Consider the following 26,887-nt stretch of genomic DNA (forward strand, 5'->3'; position numbering starts at 1 on the left):
ACCCAGCCCACCCCGCGGGCTCTGGACCAGGCCAAGAGGGTCCAGACCTTCCTGGCGGGACCTCATTCTTTCAGCCCACAGTGATCTCTGGAGGCCGACAGGAAAGAAGAAACAGGACAGGCAGGATCCTGGGAGGAGATAGGCCTTAAACAAGTAATTACTTGTCATTCTTTAATCACAAGGTGAGGCGTGCCCCAGAGGAAAGGGTGGGCGAGGAGAACCTGACAGCAGCCAACAGCATGCACTGGACGAGGCTGATCTGGCGGGAGGGGCGGGGTGGCGGCCCACAGCGGGTCTGGATGGCAGGTATGTGGCCACATGCTAACGCACCTGTGCAGGCTCCCGAGGAAGCTTCTGGCAGCCACACGAGGCCCCTTCTCCTCCATCACACTGAGCAGAGGGGAGAGGCAATGACAGAAACGTCCCCGGCCTGTAGGGGCCTAAACTTGTAAGCTCCTGGTTTATTAATGCTGTCGTGGAAACTGCCGATCACCGTAGGTAGGATGAAGTCACTGCACAGTTCGCTCCCCCTCTCCCGTCTGCTGCCCCGACACCGGCCTCCGCAGGCCTGACTCCTGCGTTCCATCCTCTGTGTTCCTGAGGTCGTCGTCTTCTCACATGGACATATCTTGCGAGTCTGTGCTGGGGTTCATATCTCTGTGTAATCCCAGGATTCATAAACCACGCCAAAGCCTGGCCACCACCAAAATGGGTCCTGAATCTAGACACAAAGTTGACGTCTGCTTGGTCTTGTACATTTAGCTAGTTTTTCCCGAATTTCTGTCCTAGGTACTGTTCCCTTCCCAGGGAGAAGGATTTGCTTCTCCTGAGGTTGGTCATGAACTTCCTGGTCTGGATAGTTACTGTGTCGCTCATGAGGGCGGGCGACCCAGGGGGCCCTAAACTTATAGATCGAGCATCCTGATCATGTGGTAACTTTTTTTTTCCTTGACAGACAACTGTTTAGTTTTTATTTCATAATCATAAACTTAACTCTGCAATCCAGCTAGACTGGGAAGGGGTAGGGAAATTATGGAACCCAATAAACTGGCAAGAGCACAAAGATTATAGAACATTCCAAGCAAATCGGGGTGAATGGGTGCTCTCCTGAGCTACAGAAGGAATGGTCTGGTGGTTAAGATAAAACACAAGTCAAATTTATTAGAGTTGCCCACAGTCAGCAATGGTGATCTTCTTGCTGGTCTAGCCATTCCTGGACCCAGAGCGCTCCATGGCTGTCACTATATCCAGGCCTTCTGTCACCTGGCGAAGACCACGTGCTTGCCACCCACCCACTCAGGCTTGGCAGCGCAGATGAGAAACTGGGGACTGTTTGCGTTAGGTCCAGTGTTTGCCATGGACAGACGCCAGGATGAAGTTCTCGTCCTCAAATTTCTCCCCATAGATGGACTTGCCGCCTGTGCCATTATGGCGTGTGAAGTCACCATCCTGACACATAAATCCTGGAATAATTCTGCGAAAGCAGGAACTTTTATAACCAAATCCCTTCTCCCCAGTGCTCAGAGCACGGAAGTTTTCTGCTGTCTTTCGAACTTTGTCTGCAAACAGCTCGAAGGAGATGTGGCCCAAGCGCTCGCCGTCGACGGCGATGTCGAAGAACACGGTGGGGTTCCCCAGGGCTGGTCACGGGCGGCTTCGGGGCAGCAGCATCTGCCCATGTGGTAACTTTTGAGCACTGTCCTCTCTGCAGTGGGTAGAAGTGGTCCCCAAAAGACATGTCTGTGTCCTGACCCCCAGGACCTGCAAATGCATCGTATTTAGGGACTTTACAGACGGGATCAAATTAAGGGTGTCAAGATGAGAGCTCCTGGATTTAGGGGGCCTTAGTTTGTGTCCCTATAAAAAGAGGAGAGGATGCACACACACAGGAAGCCATGTGAAGACAGAAGCTGGAGAGAGGCAGCTTGCCCACGCCTTGATTTCGGACGTCTGGCCTCCAGGACTGCGAGAGAATCTATTTCTGTTGTTTTAAACCAAGGGAGGGGAACCTTTATTCTACCCAGGGCCATTTAGATATCTGTAACATCATTCGAGGGCCATACAAAATCATCAACTTAAAATTTAGCCTGCTATATTTGGCCAAACAGTTAAGTAATTCACCCCTAATGCCTTGGCAGGGCCAGACCAAATGATTCCCGGGCCTTATATGGCCCGCAGGCTGGACGTTCCCCACCCCTGTAAGGATCCAGTGTGTCTGTGACAGGAAACTACTCCTCTCTAACCTACGCATCTTTATGTATTTATACATGAAACACCCCCCACATTAGTACTTGCTAAGACCACAGCGCAGCTGGCATGAAGCGGGAGGCACACAAGGAGAGGAAGATGAAGGTGAGACTTGGGGTCCCTGTGGGGCGGTGTTGGGGGGGGTGGTGGATCAGGAGCAACAGGAGGGGTGATTGGTCTTGGCGTGTTGTATTTCTTAGGCGGGCAGTGGTATGGGGTGTCCATGTTATCTTATTACTATTTTCACTTCTGTTCTTTTGTATGAATGAACTATTTCATAGTAAAAGGTTTTCTAAAGGGCACAGGACTTGGGAGTCATGTTCTGCATGCTCTGGATTGTGGCTCCGGTAGGTCTCTGAGCCTCACTGGTCACACAGGGGTAGGTCACAGTGCCACCTTATAGAAGGGGACCGTTGGCAGTGCCTGGCTGAGGTGGGCATGCCTTGTCGGTCTTCAGGGTGGGACCCCAGCAGGGAGATGGCATCCAGACCCGTAGCTGGTCTCTGTGGCCACTCAGAGCCTTTCAATGAGAGAGGAAAAGACTGGCTCTTTTTGTCTTTTAACTTAACCTGTTTACAATTTCTCTTACACCTTCTGGCGAATACCTGAATCCAGAGGGCCGGCCACACTGCTTTTGCCCAAAGCCCAGAATGCTCGCTGCACTCCTGTCTGCATCCCTGCTGGTGGCTGAGAGGCTCTTTCTCACCACAATGACGACTCTGGACACAGAAGGTGAGGGTGTGCTGCGGCCCGCCCACAGGACCCTTCTTCCTCACTGTGCTTTCTGGTTACGGTTCCAAGTCCTGGCCAGCATCTGCAGGATGGCGGAGGCGGCTGGGGCCGGGCGGCTGTGGGACCCGTCCCCCCACCTCAGCACAGGAGAGGCCCTGCCGCTGGGAAAGCCCGTCCACAGCTCACATTCTTCCCTGGCGTCCGACACACTTGGAACAAAATCCACGGCTCACTCAGCTCCACGCCTACTGGCCTTCCTTGTGGCCTCGAACCTGCCAAGCTGGTTCCTGCCCCAGGGCCGTTGCACTAGCTGCCCCTCCTGCCCAGATCACTCTGGCCTGGCTCGTCACCTGGTTGACGTCTCTCAGTCACTGAGTTCTCACGCCATAAAGTCACCTCTTCCGGGAGGTCACCTGACCAGGCTTCCCCCTCCCCCTCCCCCTGCAGGGGAGCTCGGAGCTCTGCTCCGTGCCCTGCTCCCCTGCTCCTCACTGGCCTTGGTTCCCATGGGGAAGGGAGAAGCCAGGAGCCTCAGGCAGGAAGGCAATAAGCTTGGCCCTGGGAGGGAAGGAGGCAGATTGCCAGACTCCAGTTTCAGCTCCTTCAAGCCCACCATGTTCTGGGAGGCCAGGTGCCGGTAACAGGGTGGGCAGGTGCCCCCTCAGGCCCAGGGAGAGCAGGGCAGGCTTCCTGGAAGAAGCAACACTGAAGGAAGGACAGAGGGAATGAGATTCTGTCGGGTGAGGAGAGTGAGGGAAGAAGGTCCAGGTGGAGAGATGAGGCAGGACAAGAAAACTTGACCGCCCTCGCTCCCTCTTCCCAGAGATCTGGGGGGAAGCTCAGATTGGCTCTGCCGGAGGGAAGGAAAACTCTGCAAGAGGGAGAAGGGGGTTCCTCCCTACCAGCCTTCTCTGGGGCACCCTGAGGAAGCGGAGGGGCCCCCTTTTCCCACGGTCCGCAGCAGGCTCCTCCCACCCAGGGGTGCCAGCCAGCCCCAGGGCAGTGTGGGAGAGGGCAGAACGCTGCGGCTCCCACCACGGGCCAGGCAGCAACCTGCCTGGGGATAACAAGCTTCAGTGCTGGTGAGAAAGATTACAGAGGCCTCCAATAAACACTGAAAAAACAAAACAAAACGAACCAGACACCTCACCGCTGGCTGGTGAGCCAGAGAGTGCCAGAGTTTTCTCTGAACAAAGCCTGTCAGACAGGAGGTGGGGAGGGGAAGAGAAGCCGGCTGAGGACAGGGCCAAAGTCTGAAGGCGGAGGGCTCAATGCCGGAGGACACAGAGCCAGCGCAGCCACCCTCGGTCTGGACCTGCACCTGCCCTTCCGACCCCGGGTGCTCAGGCCCCTGTCCTGTCCTGTCCTCTCCCAGGCCCAAGGAGCCCCCAGAGCAGGTCCACAGGCCTGGCCAAGACGGTTTCCACAGTCCCCCCTGAAAGCAGCCAATGACATTCCAGCACATTGGATGACAAGGGGTAGCGGTCAGTCCAATGCCATGTGCTCTGCGAGGCGCCGTGTCTCCATGGCCAGACCACCAGCGTCTTATATGTGCGGCCTCGCTGTGGGGATGCAGAGTGAAGGGGATCAGCAGTGAGGTGAACAGGTGCCTCTTTTCCAACGCCGGGGACCTGGGACAGATCAAACACCCTACCTGGGCCAGGAGGTCAGGCCCCGGTCACTGTTCACTTCACATGCGCACCGAGTGTCTGTGACACGTGGGCACTGTCCTGGGGGCTGGTAGTGTCACGGGGAACAAAATCAGGGGTGTGTCCCGAACCCTGAGGGGCTTCTGGTCCTATGAAGAGAAGTGACAGCACCAGCAAAGCTAACATCTGAAGAGGACCATTTAGGCCCTGGCCGCTTGTGAAGTTTATAAACCAAATCCTGGCAGTCTGGGTTTTCCCCAAGCAGCCCCGAATCTGCCCCTTCCCGCAGCCAGAGGCCAGCTCAGCTCCCCGTTTACTTGCTGTCACAGCACTTGACCCTGCTGACCCCATGCCCTCTGCACTCCCAGCGGTGACCAACCCCCAGTTCCTTTTTAGGACTCCTCACCCCACCGTGACTCCCGAGGGCCCGTCCCGCGCCCTCCTCTCCTCCGTCTGTACTTCCTGCGCAGGCTCTTCCTTTCCTGAGGTCCCAATGACTGTCTAGAACAGGGGTGGGCAGACTTTTTGACTCGAGGGCCACAATGGGTTCTTAAACTGGACCGGAGGGCCGGAACAAAAGCATGGGTGGAGTGTTTGTGTGAACTAATATAAATTCAAAGTAAACATCATTACATAAAAGGGTACGGTCTTTTTTTTTTTTAGTTTTATTAATTTCAAATGGGCCGTAGTTTGTCCACGGCTGGTCTAGAAGCTGACGGCCCTGGACTGCGTTGAACCGGGTCCCCCCAAATCCATGTCCACCTGGAACCTCAGAATGCGAGCTTATTTGGAAGTAGGCCTTTGCAGATGTGACAAGGTAAGTTAAGGTGAGGCCACCCCGGAAGAGGGCAGGCCCTAAGCCCAGTGACTCGTGTCCTTATAAGAGACCCTGGGAGGACACAGGGGTGGGAGCCACGTGCCACGACGGGCAGAGATCTCAGAGAGGCAGCCGCAGCTAAGAACACGACGGGTTCCGAAAACCGAAAACCGCCAGCAGCTGGAAGAGGCTGGAAGGATTCTCCCCTAAACCTTTGGGAGAGCACGGCCCTGGGTCACCCTGACTTAGGACTTCCGTCTCCAGGACTCTGAGAGCATAAGTTCTGTTGTGTTAAGGCTCCCAGCTTGCAGTCCTTTGTTATGGCTGCCCAGGACACTCACACAGCCCCCCATCTGTATCCCATCACGACCTGTCTCCTGAAGCTCACACCTGCTTCCCCACCTGCCTGCCAGATAACGCCTCCCATGAGCTCTGTTCCCACTCCGGCACCCCCAGCTCCGGGATGCACCGCTGGCTGCCCAGGCCAGAGCCTGCCCGTCACCCAGACCCCTCCCTGCCTCTCACCCACCACCCAGTGACTCACCGGCCCTGAACTGTTCTTGGAGACAAGCAGACATAACCAAACGCAACTCTGCAAGCTTGATGGGACTTTCAAAACAAACAGGGCCCAACAGTAGAAGGCGTTCCTGGAATCACGCGAACCTGAATGCAGGCCGGCAGCACCGGCACTCCTGCTGGACTTCCGAGTGACACTGGTCTCGTGATGGAGCAAACAGTCCTATCCCAGGGGTGCAGCTGAGGACGCAGGGACGAAGCGTCCTCGTGTCTGCGACTCACTTTCAGATGGTTCAGAAGAGAGAACTCTACCTGTCCTGCTGCCCATCTGGTGAGAGAAAACAAAGGGAAAGCGTGTTAGGGACGCTTGACTCCAGGTGGACACAATGTTCATCAACCTTCTGAGCATGGCGCAGGCTTTTAAAAAAAATATATGTTTTGCCCTAGCTGGTTTGGCTCAGTGGGTAGAATGTAGGCCTGCAGACTGAAGGGCCCCAGGTTCAGTGCTGGTCAAGGGCATATGCCAGGGTTGCGGCTTGATCACCAGTAGGGGGTGTGCAGGAGGCAGCTGATCAATGATTCTCTCTCATCATTGATGTTTCTCTCTCTCTCTCTCTCTCTCTCCCCCTTCCACTCTGAAATAAAAAAAGATATAAAAACAAACAAACAATGCCTCTTTTTTAAAAAAAGATGGCCATACCATATGTTTATATAGCAAGGTCTGTTTAAAACATATATATATATATATATATATATATATATATATATATATATATATATATATATATAGTGAGTGGCCAGATTATTATGACCACCTGACGTTTGTAGGCAAATTAGCTATAATTTCATGCTCAAGTTGCTAGAGGGCCAGATCATTATAAACCTCTAAATAGCACAACATACCTAAGTATCGTTGCTGATCAAGTTCATCCTATCATGTTGATGGCGTATCCCAATGGAGATGGCTTCTTCCAACAAGCCAATGGGCCATGCCACGGTGCTCGTATTGTGCGGGAGTGGTTCCAAGAACATGAGGGAGACTTTACCTTGCTTAGGTGGCCCCCACAATCACCAGATCTCAATCCAATTGAGCATTTGTGGGATGAAGTTAAAAGAGCCATAAACAAAAAAAAAAAGAGCCATCAGGCTGCTGGGTCCACAGCCATCAAACCTCACAGAACTGGATAGTGCTATTCATCAGGCATGGTGTCAGATTCCTCGCATCACCTTTCAACACCTCGTGGAGTCAATGCCAAGAAGAATCGCCGCAGTATTGAAGGCAAAAGGTGGCCCAACGAAGTACTGATGGGGTGGTCATAATAATCTGGCTGGTCATAATAATCTGGCCACTCAGATTATGTTTTTATTGATTTTGGGAAGAGAGGAAGAGAGAGGGAGAGAGATAGAAACAATGATGAAAGAGAAACATTGATTGGCTGTCTCCTGCACACCCCCTACTGGGGATTGAGCCTGCAATCCAAGCATGTACCCTGACCAGGACTCGGACCAGCGACCTCATGGTGCATAGGACGATGCCCAACCAACTGAGCCACACTGGCCAGGGCATGGTGAAGTCTTAATAATAAAAAGTTGGGGGTGGATTCTTTTGATCTCAGCCTATTCTCCGACCCCAGGGCTTGTGCTCTGCCCCAGACTGCCACCCTGCACTCTTGCTGGGGTCACCTCTGCTCCAGCCTTCCCTGCACATCACTGCTCACTCCAACTCGTCCACATAGCAGCCAGACTTCTCCCCCAAAACCAGACCCTTGTCCTGCCCCGCCTGCCTGAAGCCCTCTAAGCCTGTGCTTGGGTCAAAGTTCAGATTCCTTCCTCGGCCTACAGTCCTCTGCTACCTCTCCAGGCCACACTACTCTTAACCTCAAGTTCAACACCCCACCTGCGCTCCTCCCACTTCCCTTTTCACCCCCTCTCCCGTCGTCACCTGGCTGCTCTACCTGCAGGTCTCAACTGAGATGCCTCTTTTCTGCAAGTCCTGTGCCTGCCCCATGTGCTCTATGGAGCACATTTACCCTACATATCTATTAAAGCTCGATGCTGTACAGTCAACTCCTTCTGATGGCATCTCTCCCCCACCTGACAGTTATCTCCATGAGAGGAAGGGCTGGGAGTGTATTGTCATTATCTCCTACCCACCTGGCAGAGGACCTGGCACATCATGGGCATGCAATAAATGATGAATGGATGACTCTGTTGGAGCTGGATGTATGGATGGATGGATGAATAGATAAATGAATGGATGGATGAATGGGTGTGTGGTTGGATAGACAAATGGATGGATGGATGGATGGATGGATGGTTGATGAAAGGATGGATGGGTGTGTAGAAGAATGGATTAATGGATGGATGGATGATGAATAGACAGATCGGTGGATGGATAGATGATGGATGGCTTGATAGATGAATGGGTGGATGATGGATGGATGATGAATAGGTGGGTGGATGGATGATATAGTGCAAACAAAGGTGCCATGAGGAGGTGGGGGTCAGGTTTAATTGAAGGAGGCTTATTAGAGGAGTTGAGAGGACAGCATTGTGGTGACAGCTGCAACTTAAAGAGCTTTCCCTCTTTGCTGGGTCCCAGACCTGGCACTTTATTTGTGTCACCTCTCTGCATCCTCATGGTAGCCCTTGGTGTGAGCTATCGTCCCCTTGCCTAAGTCTTGTTTCATTGGTAATTAATACTTTAATAAAAATTTAAATAAGTAACACTTGCTTGACACGGCATTTAAAGGGTGCAGCAAGATGTACATTTTCCCACTGCAGAGACCCAGACTGTTGTAGGCACAGTAGGAGCTCAATAAAACGCACTGACTTGAATATTTAACATGTGAAGAAACAGCAGCTCAGAGAGGGTGGGAGCTTGCCCAGCGTCTCACCGTCAGCCACGTCACGGTGTGCAAGCAGGTTCCTCTCACTGCAGACCAGCCCTCTCCGCCGAGGAGGAGGAGTGGGGTGCGGAGGGCACGCCTGAGCTGAAAGGTGGGGGGGCGTGTAGACAAAGGCTCAGAGGCAGGAAAGGCATGGCACGTCCTGGGGACAGAGAGGAGGATTGTGTCAGGAAATTCGGTGAGGCTGGAGTTGGCATCAAGGCCTTGAGATCCAGCTGAGGCGGCGGCAGTGACCGGCCAGGCACAGGAAAAGGGTAGATGTCATCTTTTTGGAGCTTGGAAGGCAGGAGGCCAGGACAAGACGAGAAAGCCGATGTTGCAGGTTGGGGTGAAGACAGTGTGCCACACAGAACCAAGCCAGACCCACTCTCAAAGCCTCCGCCTGGATGTCTACCCTGCTCCCACCTGCCCGTCCTCACCGCCGCCTGCCTCATGGAAAGAACATGATCCACTGGGCCGCTCTCTTGGCTGAGCGCAGGGCCTGGGGACAGGAATGGAGGTGCTTCCAGGCCAGCGGAGGCGGTGCTCCGGGGGCTGCCTGCGTGCGGGTGTGCCCCGCCAGAGGACTCTAGGTAGCGGTGAGGTAAGGGACTTGGCACCAGATAGCACCGAGTCACATGGTGAGAAAGCTGTTCCCCTTTCAGTTACCCATCAATCCTGAGCAAACTGAAATTCAGGATCCTGGTTATTCAGGCGAATGACGAAGTTTTCTGTTTGTTTTAAAGACAAGAGCAGCCCTGTGGTCCAGAGCCTTGAAGGGCAGCTGAATCTGTCAATGGTTTCTGAATATTATTTTTTCACCGCAGTCATTGTTACGGTCACCTTCTACCGACTCCCAAGTAATCCTTTCTTTCAGTTTGTAGTAGGTTGGTGGTAAGTGTCTGAAACCCCCAAATCACCATGGCTTCAATGAGAGAGCATGTCTTTCACCGAAGGCAGGCTGGTGGAGGCTCCGCGATCCAGGCTCCGTCCTCCTTGCTGCTTTACCCCTCGTGGTCCAAGATACCTGCCGGTGCTCCAGCCACCAGGCTTGCGTTCCAGCCAGAGGAAGGAAGGAGATGCTGACGTGCACAGCTCCCGCCCTTTAAGGATACTTCTAGGAAGTTCCAAATGGCACTTCTTCTCAAATGGCCACGCCCGGCTGCAAGGGAGGTTGGGAAGCAGCCTGGATTCTGGGCAGCCATCCACTCATCTAAAAATCAGGGCTCTCAGGGAAAGCAAGAAGGTGTGAACAGGTCCTGGGGAAACGAGCGAGTCTGCCACGCCCCGCTTTTCTCTCCTGATGGAGACATCGAGGTTTTTTATTTTATTTTAATTTCAAGTGAGGAAAGAGTGTCGCTTTAAAGAAAAAGCTAAGTAAATAAAGGAACAGGTGGCCCCTGGTTGGCCTGGAGCTCAGTGAAGTTCAGGAAGCATGCTGTGAATACAGAAACACAAAAGATAATCGAAGGGCCAGATGGATCAGGGTCAAGTTTCATTTTTAGGATATCTCAGGCCCCTGTGGACAGCGGCCTGGAGCAGGACAGATCAGAGGCAGGAGCCCAGAAGAGGGGCAGAACGGTCTGAGCCAGGCCCTGGAGCTGGGAGGAGCGCAGGTCTGGATAACCAGGAAAGCTAACCAGGCCTGGCGAGGGGGGACCTGTGGGCATCAGCATCTGTTTGTTTGCTTTGGGGGCAGGAATGGGGGTGGGTGGGGCTGCCATGGGGTTTAAGAATAAGAAAGAAGTTAAGATGGGATAGGTCAGAGGTCTCTAGGTCAGAGGCTGCTGAGAGGATGGAGGGGTCTACTAAGCCAAGCCCACAGGCCATCCTGAACAAGTATGTGGACAAAGCACTGACCAGGGCAGTGCATGGGGCGAGGGCTCACATCCTGGCAGTGCTGACGCTGTCTGCATTGTCTCGCTGCACCCACACAGCGCAGCAAACCGGTCGCCTCTGTCCCCATTGGACAGCAAGAGGAAGCTGCTCCCGATGGTCTCGGGCGTGTGAACAGCAGAGCAGATCCACACAGGGTCCGAAGCTTCCCAAACTGGAGCCCTGGTGCCCAGAACCGTGCCTGGCCCGGGCAGGGTGGTCCTGAAGAATGAGCGAATGAATGAATGAGAGAATGAATGGGGGGGCCATCCTCCTGCCTCTGTGTGCAAACATTCTCTAGCAAGCAGGAGTCTCGGGGAACCATGCCACCCCTTCCCCTGGCCCGCAGCTCCTGGTGGGGAACACTCCATTTTCCCAAAATAAAAGGGTGTGGGGACCGGAAGTGTGGCTCCCTGGGCTCCTCCCTGACTGCTCTGGGCGGGAAGCCAGCCCTCGCGGTTATTTCCAGCGCCCGCCCTGCTTTCAGCGGAGTATTTCTGGAGTGCACACAGCCTTATTTTAGTGTTATGTTAGGGGTTGCTCCGCGCTGGGCAGACGCCTGGCCACGCATGCTGCTGGTGACTGCCTGGCTGTGGTGACTGGGCCAACCTTCCGTGGGAGCCCAGGACAGCATGTGGGCTGGGATGAACTTCTCCCCCCCCCCCCCCCCCCCCGCCGCCCCCTCCATCTGGGCCAGTCTGGGAGCTGGAAGGTGCTGCAGGGCAGGCCAGCTCTGTCAGTCTGCGGACTTCACCCTCCGCCTCCTACTGTGAGCCTCCCTCCCCCCGCCCCCCCACCCAATCACCAAACTCCAAAAGTTAAAGTACCACCCCTAGGAATCTAGTTGTTTGGTTTTTCTCATTTTCCGATGAGCAAGCACATTCACTGAATCTCTAATAAAATGAACCACACATTTAGTCATGTCCTTGTCCTGCTTAAAACATGTTGTCTAGAAGATAAAATCCAGGCCTTTCCTTTCCCTTCAGGCTGAGAACACTCTCCTGAACCTGCCTCGAACCAGCCCCACTAATCTGCTCCCTGCCTCCCGAACAAGCTCTCTTCTTTCATGCCTCCTGGCCTTTGCACTTGTTGTTTTCTGTGCTTGAACTGCTCGCCATCTGCTGAACTCCTACTTATCCTATGAAACCCAACTCAAAAGGCCCCTTCTCCGAAACACAGTTAGGTGTCCTTGCCCCACCTGTGATCTGACAGATTACTCAGCTCTCAGGACTCTGGTTTCTTCTCTTGTCATTGTTTTCCTGTCTCTCCTGTTATACCTGGAACTCCTGAACATCACGTATCACCCTGCATTCATTCCAGTCCTGTCCTTCCTCCCCATTGCCTAAGGCAGTTACTATCCCATGATGGTAATAAGTCAGCAACTACCTTCCTTGGTGTTTCAAGTTCTGCCCTGGCTTTGTCCCACCGCAGCCCTGGGAAAGGCGGGGCACCCCCAACTTTACTCATAGGAAATGCAGGGGTTCCATCAGTGAGCAGTGAGTGCCCACATTCCTTGGGCTGGCAGCACTGGGTGTGCAGTTAGAAGGCACCCAGCTGCGGTGACTCAGTGGGTGTCAGAGGTGGCCCAAGGTCACTCCTCACATCCCCCCCCCCCCAAGCCCAAACAGGGAGAAAGGAAGGTGAATCCCAACCCCCTTTGTTTTACAAATTGGATGACAGAGCCTCTCAGATTAACCAGAAAACAAAACGGAAACCAAAACCCCAAATCCACCACTTACATCATTTCCAGCCTGGAGGAGGGCCAGCTTTCAGCCTAGGGCTCAGCTCTACGCACTGGATTGGCCCAGAACACCCCCTGCCTTCTCTGTTCCCTGAGCTTCGGGTTGGCAATGGGGGGGCGTTGTCCCCTGGGGGCCGGAACCCCACAAGACCACTGGGAGTCTCTGGAGCTGCTAGACCCCTCCCCCCACAGCCCATGCTCCCCCTGACAGGCCTGGGCTCCATCCAGATCAAAGCCAGCCTCAGCCCATCCTGAGGGGAAGGCCAGGTTAGAGCCCAGGCAGTTAGTGTACCTCACGTTGGTAAGGAATCCGGTCATCCTGCCCCCTGCGGTGCTGGGGCCACTTCAGGACTCTGTGTAGGACTGAATCAGACTCCGTGGGGGTGGGGGTCCGGGCAGGGTGGTCCTGAAGAATGAGCGAATGAATGAATGGGCTTGGGCAATTTGAACACATTTCCAGAAGATTCTTTATTTCTTGGGGATAGGTGCTCCCCCTCTCCTCTCCTGATCAGCAGGCACCTACAGTCTCGAAGCTCTTACTCCAGCCCCGTGATTCACCTCCTTGTCCAGGGGCCCCCTTCGGTGGAAGTCCTGAGGGCCCCTCCCATTCAGCGTCCTCTGAACCCAGCATCCCTTTGTGGGCTGTCCCCCCCACCACCACCCCCAGCCACTGGGCCTCCTTCTCAGGACACCACCTCCTGCCCTGAACCGCTCGGCACCACCCCCTCTCTCTTGCCCCATTGCCCCACATGTATGCCAGGCCACAAATATACCCTGGAATTCGTTCCTGCTCTCCCTCCACCACCGCACACTATCCCAGCCCCCTCCATCGCCACCCCCCTCCCCCGTCGCCTGGCCCATTCCAGTAGCCTTGAACCCACTCCCCTTTCCCTCCTCTGTTCCCTGCAGCCAGAGCAGCAAATCTGATTACCTTGCCCCCTGCTGGCACGTCTTCAGAGCTGCCCCTTACTCCTGGGACAAAATCAAACTCATGGAGTTCCAGCTTGCACAACAAAGGCTGGAGTGGTTGACGCAGCAAAGCGAGTTGCTAAAGGACAGCAGACCACTCTCGGGCTTCAAGAGGGCAAGCGCCCCAGGGAACCTTCCAGCTGGAACTGCCACCCAAGCCACCACGAGACCTCTGCTGTGCTGCTCCCGCCTGTGCAATGGGGTCCCCGAGCCCTGCCCGGGTCCTGGCTTTGGGTCATCCCTGTGCTGCAGGGAGGCAGAGGGTGCCGTTGCCCTGGGAGGTGAGGGCTCTGGGCAGGCATTTCTTAGGCATGTGTCACATGAGCAGAGCAAGCTGATTAGCCACTCAGTGATGTTTGTCACTCGGCTCTGCTGATGGCTACACCGAGGTCGCTGGACTGCCACAGCCCTGGAACAAGGGGCTGGTGCGTCCTTAGTTGTGTACTTCCCTCTGCTCTGTGAGCAAGTCACAGAATCCTCCCGGGGTCCTAGGAGGAGGTGCTGGGACCACCCACTTTGTAGATGAGTTCATTTGCCCAACGGCACACAGCTGCTAAGTAGTGGAGCTGGGCTTCGACCTGGCCAGGCTGCTCCAGAGCCAGCCTCCTGGGGATGCCATGCCCCCGGGGGTGGGGTTCGCTGGGTCTCTGTTAGCTCTGCCTTATTGTTATCCATTACCTCTACACGGTCCCCCACATCTTTTTGGCGACTTGAATTTTGGTCTGTGCTGACAAAGATGAGTTAGTCTCCAGTCTCCTCGATCCATGTACATTGACTTCTTCCCATAGTCTTTGGTTTGTGGTCTGGGTTGCAAACACCATCAGTGGGGCCAGATGACAGGAGTCCCATTCCCATTTGTCTATCCATCCACACACCCATTCATCCATCCATTCATTTTATATGTAAAAATCTTGATAAGTAAGGGCTTGCCGGCCAGGCCTGGATCAAATGCTCCTCAGAGCGAGGTGCAGGGGTTGACTTCCTGGATGTTACCCAGGGCCCGTGAAGATCTCTGGAAATAAACATGTGATCCAAGAGTTTATACCAGCAAGCTGTAAAAGAAGTCATTTAAAACATGCAGTCACTCAGGAATAATTAAGATAATGACATTTAGTGACCTTTACAATGTACAGTCAATCACCACACCTCGTCTCAGCAGCCCTGGGAGAGGGAGGGTCCTATCAGGTGAGCAATGGAGGTTGGGGAGGTGGGGCTTCACTGTGGGGTCACCCAGCTAGAGGGAGGTGAAGTGGGCAGTCCCAGGCTGAGCCCTTTGCTAAGAATCTACTGGATGAATGCATTGGTGGATGAATAGATGGGTGGGTGGGTGGATGGATCCAGAGCAAAGGTATGCTCCTGAGTATGGGCAAGTGGCATCCATCCTGGCTGGGGGGAGGGCAGCTCCCGAGGTCCCTGGCTGGACCTGCGTGGTGTGAAGGGCAAATTCCGGGTCTTGGTCATCACGGGGAGTGCTGGCCGGGGCACTGGGAATCAGTGGGTGATGGCCTGCCTGCACCCACCCCAGCAGGAATCTCAGAGCCTGACCAGCCCCAAGCCCAGCAAAGGCAAAGCGCCTTGGGAATCTGAAACCCTCCAATGACACAATTTCTTGCCTGCAGGAGACTCTGGACCCCCGGGGACACCTGGGCTGGCCTTTTACAGATGCAGTTCACTTATTCATCCGCTCAGCAGACCCACAGTAAGCCTTACCTGCAAAGCGGCTGGGTGGCGCTGGGAGCAGCAGTGAAAAGGAAGCTGTAGGTTGTGGAGCTCAGGGAGCTGAGCCTGGTGGGGCGGGACAGGGGCAGGAGGAGCCTAGGACAGGTAGTGGGGTTGGGCAAAGCTGCTGTCAGAATGGCTTGGGCAGCCTGCTGGGCACCGCTCCTGGCATCACGATGCTGCTGACTAGCGTTGATCCTGGGGGACCTGGGCATCCTGGGAGCCGGTTCCTCCAGCCGGGACCCCCCGGGAAGCACTGACACTGACCCAGACTCAGTGATGAGCAAGGCTTTGCTTGTGACGATGTTACTGCGATCCATACAAACAGAAGGCCAGACGGAGGCTTCTGCTTCCAGCTCTCAGAAACTACAGAACATCAATACAATGACAAGTTAGAGGGTTGCCTACAAAACGGACACAATGTAGACGAATAGCGTAATTAAATGGTTAATTTAATGTGAAGAATGACTTCTTAATTGCTGTAAAATAGACACAAAATGTGCCCCTTTCAACCATGTTTAAACGTCACTGAGCACGCTCACAGTGCTGTGCAGTCATGGCCACCCTCCATGCCCCAAACTGTCGTCTCCCAACAGCTGTCCCACGAAGCAGCACGTGAGGTTTGGTGGGACAAAGCTGTCACCTCGTGTCTACACGGTCATCGGGCAGGCTTGGGAGAGGGGGAGGCCTTGCACCCCTGGTATCTGGGGTGACACAAATGGCCGATGGCTTTTCATTCAACCCAACCAGGAGATCTGCGCCCACACATCACGTGGCTCTCACTCAATGAGGACCCCCCTCACCCACTGAGTCAGCCTCTGTGCCTTGGTGGCAATGTGGGGGGCATACACGTGTGTCTCTGGCCAGTGTCTTAATTTAGACAGACTCAAAACTGAGGGCTTCTTTGATGAAACTGGATTTCCATTGCAAATTTTCCCTGTGAGAGACAAGTTCTGCCTTTGTATCCGCAGACGGAGGGGGACTGGGCATTTTCTCATGAGCACATGCGACCCCAGCATGCTTGCCTGTCCAGTTCCAGACACGATGCACACAGCAACCCTGTGGTTAGAAAGCGGTCCGAGAGATGACTCAGAAGAGTTATCATGGAAATAAAAACACAAAACAAAAAAATGTGTAGAGAGCTTGTGGCTCTAATAATACATTCTGGGCCCTGGCCAGTGTGGCTCAGATGGTTGGGCGTCATCCTGTGCACTGAAGGGCTGTTGGTTCCATTCCTGGTCAGGGCAAATACCCAGGTTGGGGGCTTGATCCCCTGTGCGCGGGGGTGGGGGGGGGGTGGGGGCACGCTGGAGGCAGATACTTGACGTTCCTTTCTCACATTGATGTTTCTTTCTCAAGATCAATAAAAAATGTTAAAATAGAAAGAATACATTGAGAGCTCTGCAGATGGGGGGTGGGTTAGAAGGGGAGGGAAGGGCAGGAAGGAGAAGAGCCTGTGTTTTCTAGAGGGGGTGAGGCTCATTGGGAGGCAGCAGGAGAATCTGTGAGGCAGTCTGGTCTAGAGGTAGCCCCAGGCAGGAGGAGTCCCAGTTCTGCACCTTAGGCACTGGCCAGGAATGGGGAGGGGGGGAGGGGATGGGGAAGATGCTGAGCTTGAGTTTTGTGGCTGGCAAAATGCCTACCCGCCCAGGTGCCCAAGTCCTAACCCCCAGAACCTGTGAATACCTCTTGCATGACAACAGGTGTTACCCCTGGCAGCAAACAGTATGGGTTTGGTGTTTTAGGAAAAGACTGGGAGGAACCAGGGAGCTGGGACAGGTGAGGCCAAGGCTGTAAACTGGTGCTGGGAGAGGGTGTGCAGGAGTGGGCAGCGGCAAGAGGAAACCAGGAGCATTTCATGGGGAATGGTCAAGAGCAGTCAATGCCTGGAGGCTGAGCGAGACTGAACAGGCATATGAGTTTGCAACCTGCAACCTCAGCAAGTGCTGGGAAGATGCAGTGAGGACGGAGGCCAGTGAGTGGGGAGGAAACAGGATGAACGAGGGCCTCCCACCAGTGGCTGGTGACCCTGGAGGCGGGGTGACTGACAGAGAGAGCCCTGTGTGTGTCCAGGGCAGGACTGGCTGTGGTGTGAAGAGGTGAGAGGGTGTGAAGCCAGAGCACTCAGGAGGGGTGGGCAGACCAGGCACTGACACTTTGTTCCAGGAGACGCTTGATCCAGTTCCCCTTGATTGGCCTGAAATCTGGGAAACACACAGGCCTCTCTTTTTCTGGGGGAAAAGGGTGAAGAGAGCAAAACATGCCCTTAACTTCAGCTTTCGAGTTGACTTGTCTACACACCTTTATTAGAAACATACGATGTCATGATTGCAAAAAATAAGGCACATGGGTTGCTATGAGAACTCCTTGTCCAAAAATTGTAGCAGCTCCTTCCTTTGGGTGGTGGAACTGACCCTGTCAAGGCCACGGCTCTGATCAGACATCAACCCTGTCTGTCCCAGGAGAGGCTATGGAAAGGCCCAGAACGTTCCGCGGAAGCAGCCTTCACCATCTGTGTCAGACTCAGCCACATGCTCTCCAGGGGCAGAACACCCCACCAAATAGTCCAGGTTACTCCACACATCAAAGAAAATGCGGAAAACACAAGTACAGTAACCCTGTCATCAGCAAATAACCGTTCTCAGATGCTTGCTGTGTGCATTTCACCTCTGTGCCCATCTGTGCTTTGTACAAGCTGTGTGTATGGTTTATGTTTCCTTGTTTTACAAAACTGGGGACACTGTGCATCTCAAGGACAGGCTGCGTGTCCTGTTCGACCCAGTCTCACGCCAGGCTCGGTGGCAGTCCCTTGGAAGCCTCCCGACCACGTGCACGCTTCTATCTGGCTGGAAGCCTCATCTTCACCCCACCCTCCGGCTCTGACCTGGTGGCACACAGCAGCCCAGGGCTAGGACCCCCTGGGCCCAGCAGCATCAGTTGGAGGCATTTTGTCACCCATCACCTTTGCTGAGTTTTACAACTCAAGACCCAAGCTTTGTTTGAGTGAGATTAGATCACGCAGAGGATGAGGTGAGGCTGCCCCAAGGCTAGGGCTCCTCCCTCACCACAGGGACAGGAGTCCTGGGATGTCAGTGCCTCACTGCACTGGCACTGGGTGATGGGCCACGGGAGCAAGCTGAGGACTGAGCCTGTGTCTCTCTACCGGGCAATGGGAAATTTCGGGTACAGCAACCACGCCCATCAAAGCCTCTATCGGAGCACCTGGCATGATGGGAGGGCTGGGGTTCTTATAGCATGTGGGAGAGGGAGGATGTGGGGGAGGATGCTGCCAGCTGCTCCACACGTCCCCATTTCAGCAGTGGACACCACAAACCATAGGAATGGCAGAACCTCTAAAACCTATCTCTGGGCAAGAAATATGGACACACTGCTGAGAAAACTCAATTCCCAAAGCTACCCATTTGGGAAGCCACTCACATTTGCTGATGGTGAGGACGTCTGCTGTCCACAGAACTGGGCTGGCCTGGGGCTTCAAGAGGGTGCTGCTGGTGGGTGGGGGTGTGTAGCGCTAACACGGGGCCGGACCACACCGTACGGGACAGAAACCAGCTCAGCTCCTTGGCAGCACCCAGACCTGTGATGTGCTGGTTAACGCCCGTGTTCCGGGCAGGCTTTCGGGGTGAACGGAGTAGGGCCATGCTGTCCTGTGTGCTGCTGCGCCCCAGCTCCTGGCACAGGAAGTATCTGCTGAAGGTGTGGGGGCTCAAGGGCCGGGTCCATACTGAGTGGGGGCATGGCTAGGTCCTCAGGGGGAGGCACACGCATGACATCCCATCACATGTGGCTGTTCCCAGGTGGCAGCTGGAGGCCCAGACTAGGGACACCACTTGGCTCCCGGGTGCCTCCTGGAGGTAGGCAGGGCCCAAGCAGCGAAGGCTCCCCTATTCAGAGGTGGGGCAACTGTGAGGAAATGCGGCCACTCAGGCTGAGCCCAGGATGGGCTGCGAGGGAGACCATGATCGGCTGAGACGGGACTCTTGAGAATATGTGACATAAAATCGATAGAAATGGAAAATTATCTGTAATAGGGAGATTTTTGCTATAAAGGCATTTGCTTAGTACAATTACTGTAGAAACAGGAAGATTGCTTTCTAAAATTACAGATCCCAGTCCCTTGCCAATTCTGTTACCAGAAGGACAGTGATTTTGATACAATAGTAACTGGATTCACAGGAATCATAGTGCTTCTAGGGACTGAGTATAGAGCTGACTGTGAGATCACTTTACTTCTGAGCCCCGAACAGGCACCACCTCGGAGGAGGCAGCTCCCTCAGGGGCAGGGGCAGGGCCTGGAGCAGGGGTGCTTCTCGCCCACGCGCTGCCCGAACACGCGGTCCTCACGGACAGCCTCACGAGCAGAGTGGGCTCTGAGCTGGTGCACTGCCTCCAATCCCAGCTCTGCTGGCACCAACCCCAGTTCCCTCCAGTGCCTTAACTCTGAGCTCCCTCCCTCCCCTGAGAATCGTGAGGTAACAACCAGGGCTAGATTCCTTTTATGTGCTGGATATGGTTCCAAAATCCCTCTGTAGGAACTCACTTAATGGAGGCCAGACTCCCTTTCACAGGGTGATCAAGAAGAATGAATGGATGTATGGGTACCAGGCCCGAAGCTCCACCTGGCACACAGTGTGTGCTAAGTCAGCGCTCTGGCCGAGATGCCTGTGGCTGTGCGAGTGAGCGCTGAGGTCGCTTGTCCTGGCTCACTGTGAGGTCTTCACAGCGCAGGCGCACGGAAGCCCTGGTCAAGCTCGGTGGAGGGGTCCCTGGAGAAGAGCCGCGGGGTCAGGAGGAGGCTCTCGTGCTGGGTGCGTCCACGTCCCATGACATGAGGGACACAGTGCTGCTTCCGCTCTCGTTCTCGCGCTGGAGGTCCCGGGCCTGCTGGTGCTCCTCGATGAGGTCTGCCACCAGGTTGAGCCGGCAGGCCCTGAGCGCCTCCACAAGGCGGGGCACGGCCGCTCGCTCCCGTGTGGTGCTCCTCCAGACTCTCAGTGACTCCCGCACCTGCTCTGTCAGGTTCCGGGGATACTTCACCTCGATGGCATCGATCTTGCTGTCAGACACTTTAAGCTGACGAGCCAGTCTTCTCCAGTCCTTCCCCACGTGATCGCATATGATGTCAAATGCTGCGTAAAGGTCTAGGGAAAGAAAGAACAAAATGATTGACCAGAGGTTTGGGGCAGCTGCTTAGGAGACAGATACCCCAATGGACTTCTCTGTGCTGACCCAAGTGCTGGGTACACCAGAGGTCCTCTTGCAAAGCTGAAGTCACCTGGCAGCAGAGGGGCTGGAGGTCACAGAAAGCCCAGCAGTGACTTCTAATCCCACCCCAGCCAATGCCACCCCAAGACACGGAGGTGTGGCCTGCTGAAGACTTGGTGGCTGGGACGGGCTGTGGTGGAACTATCTGTTTGGACAGGGGACACTGAAGAAAGGGCTGGGAGTTGCTGGAAGGAAGGAAATGGGGCTACTCCCCTAACCCATCCCGAACCATGGCCTCTAAAAGGATATATCCGTGTCAATTCCCTGGAACCACGAACGTTAACTTAGTTAGAAAAGGGTCTTTGCAGATGTAAGTTGAGGATCTCGAGATGAGGCCATCCTGGATTATGCAGGTGGCCCTATATCCAGTGATGTGTCCTGATAGGACATACACAGAGGAGGCCATGTAACCATGGGGGCAGACACTCAAGTGTCGTGGCCGTCTGGAGCCCCAGGAGCAGGACGAGGCAGGAAGGACCACCCCCAAAGCCTGCGGAGGGAGCACAGTCCCGAGACACCTTGGCTCTGGACTCTGGCTGCCTCCTGCGAGAGAAGCAAGCTCTGCTGCTTTAAGCCACCGAGTCGGTGGGGATTTGTATGGCAGCCCCAGACTGACCACCAGTCTTCAGTCCCTGGCTACCATGTCCTCAAGTGCTGGCGCTACTGCTGAGACCAACCAGCCGGGGACTACAGACCACAGGCTATTCTGGAATGTGGAGAGAGGCGAGAGGACAAAATGTTCCTGCAAATTCCATCTCCAGCGACAGACCAGAGACTCTATGGCCATTTGTACAGACGAGGACACCGAGCACAGAGAAGGCCAGTCAGCCTCCTGAGGCCGGACAGCCAGACCAGGGCAGAGCCAGGTGGCAAAACCCTGACAGTCTGAGTCTTTAGGCTAATTCATCTTCTATAGAAGAGTCACGAAGAATCACCCTTGTCAACCCTCACACTTGCTCTTCACCTCCTGGTGCACTTCCCTCCAACGTACATCACACACACACACACACACACACACACACCTCCCCCCCAGAAAATACTTGAAGATACACTTTTCCCATGTCCCGGATTGTCTGTCTAGCACTGTGTGTGCACGTGTACATATGTATAAATCTGTCTACACTTAGACAGAGCTGTGCTGTCAGCCTGCCACCAATAAGAAGCACCAGTGCTTATGGAGTGACTCTTAATATCCTTTTTGGGTTCAGAGACAGAATAACCCATTTCAGGCCACAGCCTGAAGCCCTGAGGGGTGCCCCCCAAGCACTTCCTGCCCTTGGGTTGTAGACTATGCGCAAGCCACAGGTGCGGGCTGCGGAGGGGGTGTCTGCTAGCCGGGCAGGAGCCACTGCAGAATGGACTTGACCAGGGGGGCAGTTTAGTGCCTAATTCCCCCCCCCCCCCCCAGGCCATACTGCCTGGCCTCAACCCTCCCTCCGTTAATTATTGGCTAGGCAAGTCACTGAATATCCCTCTGGGCCACAGTCCTCTCGCCTGTAGAAGAGGAAGAATAACGGTAGGTAACAGTCTTTAACAAACGGGGTTATTGTGAAACTGAATACGTAATGTGCAGAGAACAGTAAGGGCAGCCATAAACCCGTCTACTGTTACTGTCACTATTCCCCGAAGGCGGCGGGCACAGCTGGGCGCTTACTCCCAGCAGAAGGCCAGTGCGGGCGGCAGCACAGGCTCCCGCGACCCTCTCCCACCCGGAGGAGGTCAGCAACGCCTTTTCCTTCCGAGTATTTTCTCTTATTTGGTGCGGACCCGGGCTCTGCACCACAAACACTGAACTTGGGGGGCGGGTGTCCAGGCCCTGCAGCCCAGGGCGAGCTCACGGTTCTGAGGTTTGGTTCTCCCACGTGTCACCGGTGTTCCAGGGGGGTTTAGGGGAAACCCACGCAAACTCGAACCTGGCAACGGTCAGACGCCCGGCAGACCCGCAACGCGGCCTGCTGGGCAGACTGGCTCGGCCCCCGGCCCCCGGCCGCGCCCACCTTGCTCCTCCGGCGCCGCCCGCTCCGCCGCGCCCGCCTCGTAGTCGTCCAGGAGCCGCAGCAGGTCTTGGCGCCGCAGGGGCACGAGCAGCTCGCGCAGCAGCTCGGTGTGCTCGCCGTCCAGCTCGTTCTGCTCGAGCAGCACGGAGAAGAGGTCCACGCCGCTCTGCACGCGCTCCAGCTTCCTCTTGCTGATGCGGCCTTGGCACAGGAACTTGAGCTCGGTCAGCTCGCCGCTCGTCAGGCCGGTGGACACCGAGTGCAGCAGCACCAGGAACCGATCCATGGCGGCGGCCACCGGGCGGGCGCGGCCCGAACCTGGCCCGCCGCGCGCGTCCCCCGCTCCGGCCCGCCACCCCCGGCCTCGGCCCGCCGCCCGCCCGCCGGCCTGCGCCGCCGCTGGGGGTCCCTCTTCACAAACCCCGAGCTTCGATCCCGACACCGGAAGTCCACCCAGGGCCTCCTCCGGGTTTCGCGAGAACTCGGGAGCCTCGCGAGAACTGCGGGACTCACGCATGCGCCCGGGACCCGACCGTAGCCGTTTCTGCCTGGGAGAGGCGCCGCCGCCTCCAGGGGGCGCCCCAGGCAGGATACCGGCGCGGGCTGGGGCGGCCTCTGCGCCTGCGCCCTTCGGACCTTCTCCCTCCTGATGGTAACCTTTGGCCTTGGAGCTCCCGAGACCCCCGGTGGCGGGCCTGCGTTTCCTGTGGAATGTGGCAGGACAGCTGCTGATGATAAATTCATTTATTTATTGACATTGGTGATGGTGCATGTCCTTTAGTGCCCCCTAGGCACCTGTGTGCGGAAAAGGTGACTCAGGTTTATTTAGGTGGTTAACTTTAATTGGTATTTGATTTTTAAAGTTGTAGTCATTGGTGCTTTGAATGCTTTTTAGCCTTTATCGAGCGCCTACTGTATGCCAGGCAGTAGGTGCTGGGGACAAATTCGGGAAGTCCCTGCCTGCTAGAGCTTAGTCATCAGTACACTCGCTTACAAAACGCAGATAAGAAAGCGCAGTGTGCCTGAGGTCAATGCTGCAGGAAGGGGGCTGGGGGGGGAGGGGGGGAGAAGGTAGGGGTGGCGTGGGGGTGGGGGCTGAGGGAAGGCAGGGGGAGGCCAGGGAGGGGCCACGTAAGGATCGGCTTTTCTGCTGAGATGGAGCCCCTGCAGAGTGAGAAGCAAAGACATTTGAGTTACATTATATATATATATATATATATATATATATATATATATGATGTGCGATAACTCACATACCATATCACTTACCCTTTTAAGGTGTACAATCCACTGGTTTTTAGTCTATTCATAAGGTTGTCCCACCCTTTCCATTAGCTAATTTTAGAACATTTTCATCACCCCAAGTAGGACCCTGCCTCCCTTTAGCGGCCCCTTCCTTCCCTCCTCCTCCCCCAGCCCCTGGCACCTGCTAATTTACTTTCTGTCTCTGGATTTGACTATTCTGGGCATTTCATACAACTGGAACCATACACCACGTGGCCTGTGGAGCCTGCTTCCTTTTCATTGAGCAGAATGTCTTCCAGGTTCATCCACGACGTAGCAGGTGTCAGTGTGGGTTCCTTTTTATGGGGCAGAAGTCTTCCATGCATGGATGGACCACATTTGTTCACCAGTCATCAGCCGATGGACATTCCAGTTGTTTCCACCTTTTGGCTATTATATGCATAATGCTGCTATGAACTGAGTAATATATTTGAAACCTTTTTAATTTATTGATTTTAGAGAGGGAGAAAGAGGGAGAGAGATGTTGATTTGCTGTTTTACTCATTTATGTATGTATTGGTTGACTCCTGTATGTGCCCTGACGGGGATCGAACTCACTACCTTGGCACAGAGGGATAATTCTTTAACCCACCGAGCCACGCCAGCCGGGCTCTGCGTAATATTTTTAAGGAACTGTTCTGAGTAGAAGCCATGGGACTCTGCACTAATCCCGGCGAGGGAGGAGAGCCCCTGGACCGAGTGCAGTGCAGGCGGTGAGAGGGGTGAGGCCCTCTTCAGATTTGGGGTGGACACAAACAAGAGGAACTGAGGGTGCTTGTGCATTGACTCACCTGGGGAAGGTGGGGGTGGGTGGGTTTGGGGGAGGACCTATTAGACATGTTGACTGGGCAGTGGGATGTACAGGAAGAGGGTTTGGCACAGAGATCTGGGCAGTGATGTGAATTTGGGAGCATTCTGTAGATAGGTGGTGCTTGTGATGGTAAATTTTTAAAAAATGCATTTTTTTTTTTATTGATTTCAGAGAGAAAGCGAGAGGGAGAAACATCAGTGAAGAGAGAGAATCATATGTTCCAGATATGAGTCCCACGTCAGATATATGATGTGCAAACATTGCCTCCCATTTGGTGAATTGCCATTTAACTCTGTCGACTTTGATGCCACCTAACTAGAGAGATGGCAGTGTGAGAAGGACCCCCAGCCGACACTGGCTTGAAGATTGTGGGGTGGGTCTGGCCCTGCCGACACCTTGGTTTTAGCCCAGTGAGACTTGTGTCAGACGTCTCACCTACGGAACTAGAAGTTAATAAATGTGTGTTGTTTGAAGCCACTAAATTTGTGGTAATTTGCCCCAACAGCAGACAGAAAACCAGCTCTGGTCCGCCTGCAGGCTCTTTTCCTCCCAAAGTGCAGTTCCCACAGGCAGCCAGCAGAGGGAAGCAGCCACCTATAAACAAACGCAGGGACCAGCGTTAACGCAGCTGGGAGTCAGCACAGGGGTTCAGGACCCTGGTTACAGCTGGGTGAGGAGGGGTGACCAGAAGGGAGCACCAAGGGAGGCTTCTGAGTCCTGGCTACAGCGGTGTGGGTTTTGTGGCAGTTGTCTAGATACTTAAGGTACGTGCAGTTTTCTGTGTTAGACGTCAGTGTGTGGGGAGAGTGGGGGCATGGGGGTGGGAGGAAGAGAAGGGGAGAGGGAGAGTGGATCACAGTAAATAAGTATCGGCAGAGCTGAGGAAATCAGGCCTCAGTTTCACAAGCTGCCTTTTCCCCAGGTGCATCCCAGGATCCTGGCCCCGGGGGCTCACACCAACTCCTCTGAGGAAACCTGGCTGAGGTGTCTGTGCTGCCCAAGTCAGTGTGCCAGGTGTCAGCTCCTCTGCCAGAGGCTGTGGGCCTATCTGCGGGCCAGAGGCATCAACTATCTCCCACGTAACCCCTAACCTCCTCCACCAACACCCCTGCCAGTTGATTCTAAGGTCCACGCAGCCCAAAGGCAGAAAAGCTCAGGTGTCAGTCTGTTTGCCTGCCATCCATGTACCCATTCACTGATCTGTCTGCCTAACCACTCATCCATCCATCCATCCATCCATCCATCCATCCATCCATCCACCCTCCCAACCACCCATCCATGTACCCATTCACTGATCTGTCTACCTAACCACTTATCCATCCATCCATTCGTTCATCTTCCCAGCCACTCATCCATGCACCCATTCACCCATCTACTTATTTATCCATCCATCCATCCATCCATCCATCCATCCATCCATCCATCCTCCCAGCCACCCATCCATGTACCCATTCACCCTTCTATCAACCCATCCACTTATCCATCCATCCATCCATCCATCCATCCATCCATCCATCCATCCATCCGTCCGTCTTCCCAACCACCCATCCATGCATCCATGCATCCATCCATCCATCCTCCCAACCACCTATCCATGTACCCATTCACCCATCTATCCACCCATCCACTTATCCATCCACCCATCCATCCTCCCAGCCACCCATCATCCATTCACTCACTTGGCACTTCTGGTGCCTTCTTTGTGCCCGGCCTGGGCCCCTGCTCCTTCTGGGTCTGTTCCTTGCAGGGTCAGCACTTTCCCACTTGGCGGTGGCTCCTGCAGAACGTGGATGGTAAATGAGTGCTGCCCAAGCGTGGAGACACCGACACCTGTGTTGGGGGTCATTTTAGGGAGCACGTTGGGCCCTAGGAGCCTGCAGGTGAATGAGTGGGAGGTGGGGATGTGGGTGCCCGGCTCTGAGTCCAGCCTTGGGGTGAGGACAGCTGTGTCCCAGCACACGCCTTGGCCAAGCCCTGTTGCAGGGACCCCCACAGCTGGTTCTGCATCTCAGGAAAAGGACCTGCCCTGGGCTTGTCTAGAAAGCCAGTGGCTCCGGCAGCCATAGTCTCAGCTGCCCCTGTGGGCTGTGGGCAGGCACGTTTGGGAGGGTGGGAGGTGGACTGTGGCGGGTGGAGAGGACTTGCACCGTCTGAAGAAGGGCAACCGGCCCCAGTCCCACGTGAGAGGTGACACGGTGAAAAATGGGGCCGTGTCATCAGTGGGGGAGAATTTTCAAGAGAACAGCAAGCCAGGATTTTTATGTGGATGTAACTGGTTTTTCTATATTAAATTCACTCAAATATCAACTAATTCTGAACCTATCAAATGGAGGTTGTGGGGCTGGATGCAGCTCACACC

At 54.8% G+C, this 26,887-nt stretch overlaps 1 protein-coding gene across 1 annotated transcript; it reads right to left on the reverse strand.

The window, feature by feature from the left end:
• Window positions 1–17,430: 17,430 nt before the first annotated feature.
• FADD (Fas associated via death domain) lies at window positions 17,431–22,906 on the reverse strand. The gene is made up of 2 exons (XM_036326338.1): window positions 22,434–22,906; window positions 17,431–20,312 (listed from the first exon to the last, which is right to left on the reverse strand). The coding sequence occupies exons 1-2, from the start codon at window positions 22,717–22,719 to the stop codon at window positions 19,957–19,959; spliced, it is 642 nt and encodes a 213-aa protein (XP_036182231.1). The 5' UTR covers window positions 22,720–22,906; the 3' UTR covers window positions 17,431–19,956.
• Window positions 22,907–26,887: the final 3,981 nt, after the last annotated feature.

This window comes from Myotis myotis, unplaced genomic scaffold, assembly GCF_014108235.1.
Source record: "Myotis myotis isolate mMyoMyo1 unplaced genomic scaffold, mMyoMyo1.p scaffold_m19_p_10, whole genome shotgun sequence".
NCBI classification, from domain to species: domain Eukaryota; kingdom Metazoa; phylum Chordata; class Mammalia; order Chiroptera; family Vespertilionidae; genus Myotis; species Myotis myotis.

What these genes read in the sequence shown, in the direction of transcription:
- FADD (XM_036326338.1), bottom strand. Translation starts at nt 22,719, where the DNA reads ATGGATCGGTTCCTGGTGCTGCTGCACTCGGTGTCCACCGGCCTGACG. An exon ending in GGCGGCGCCGGAGGAGCAAG is followed by an intron (nt 20,313 to 22,433) that starts GTGGGCGCGGCC and finishes TTCTTTCCCTAG; the next exon opens with ACCTTTACGCAGCATTTGAC.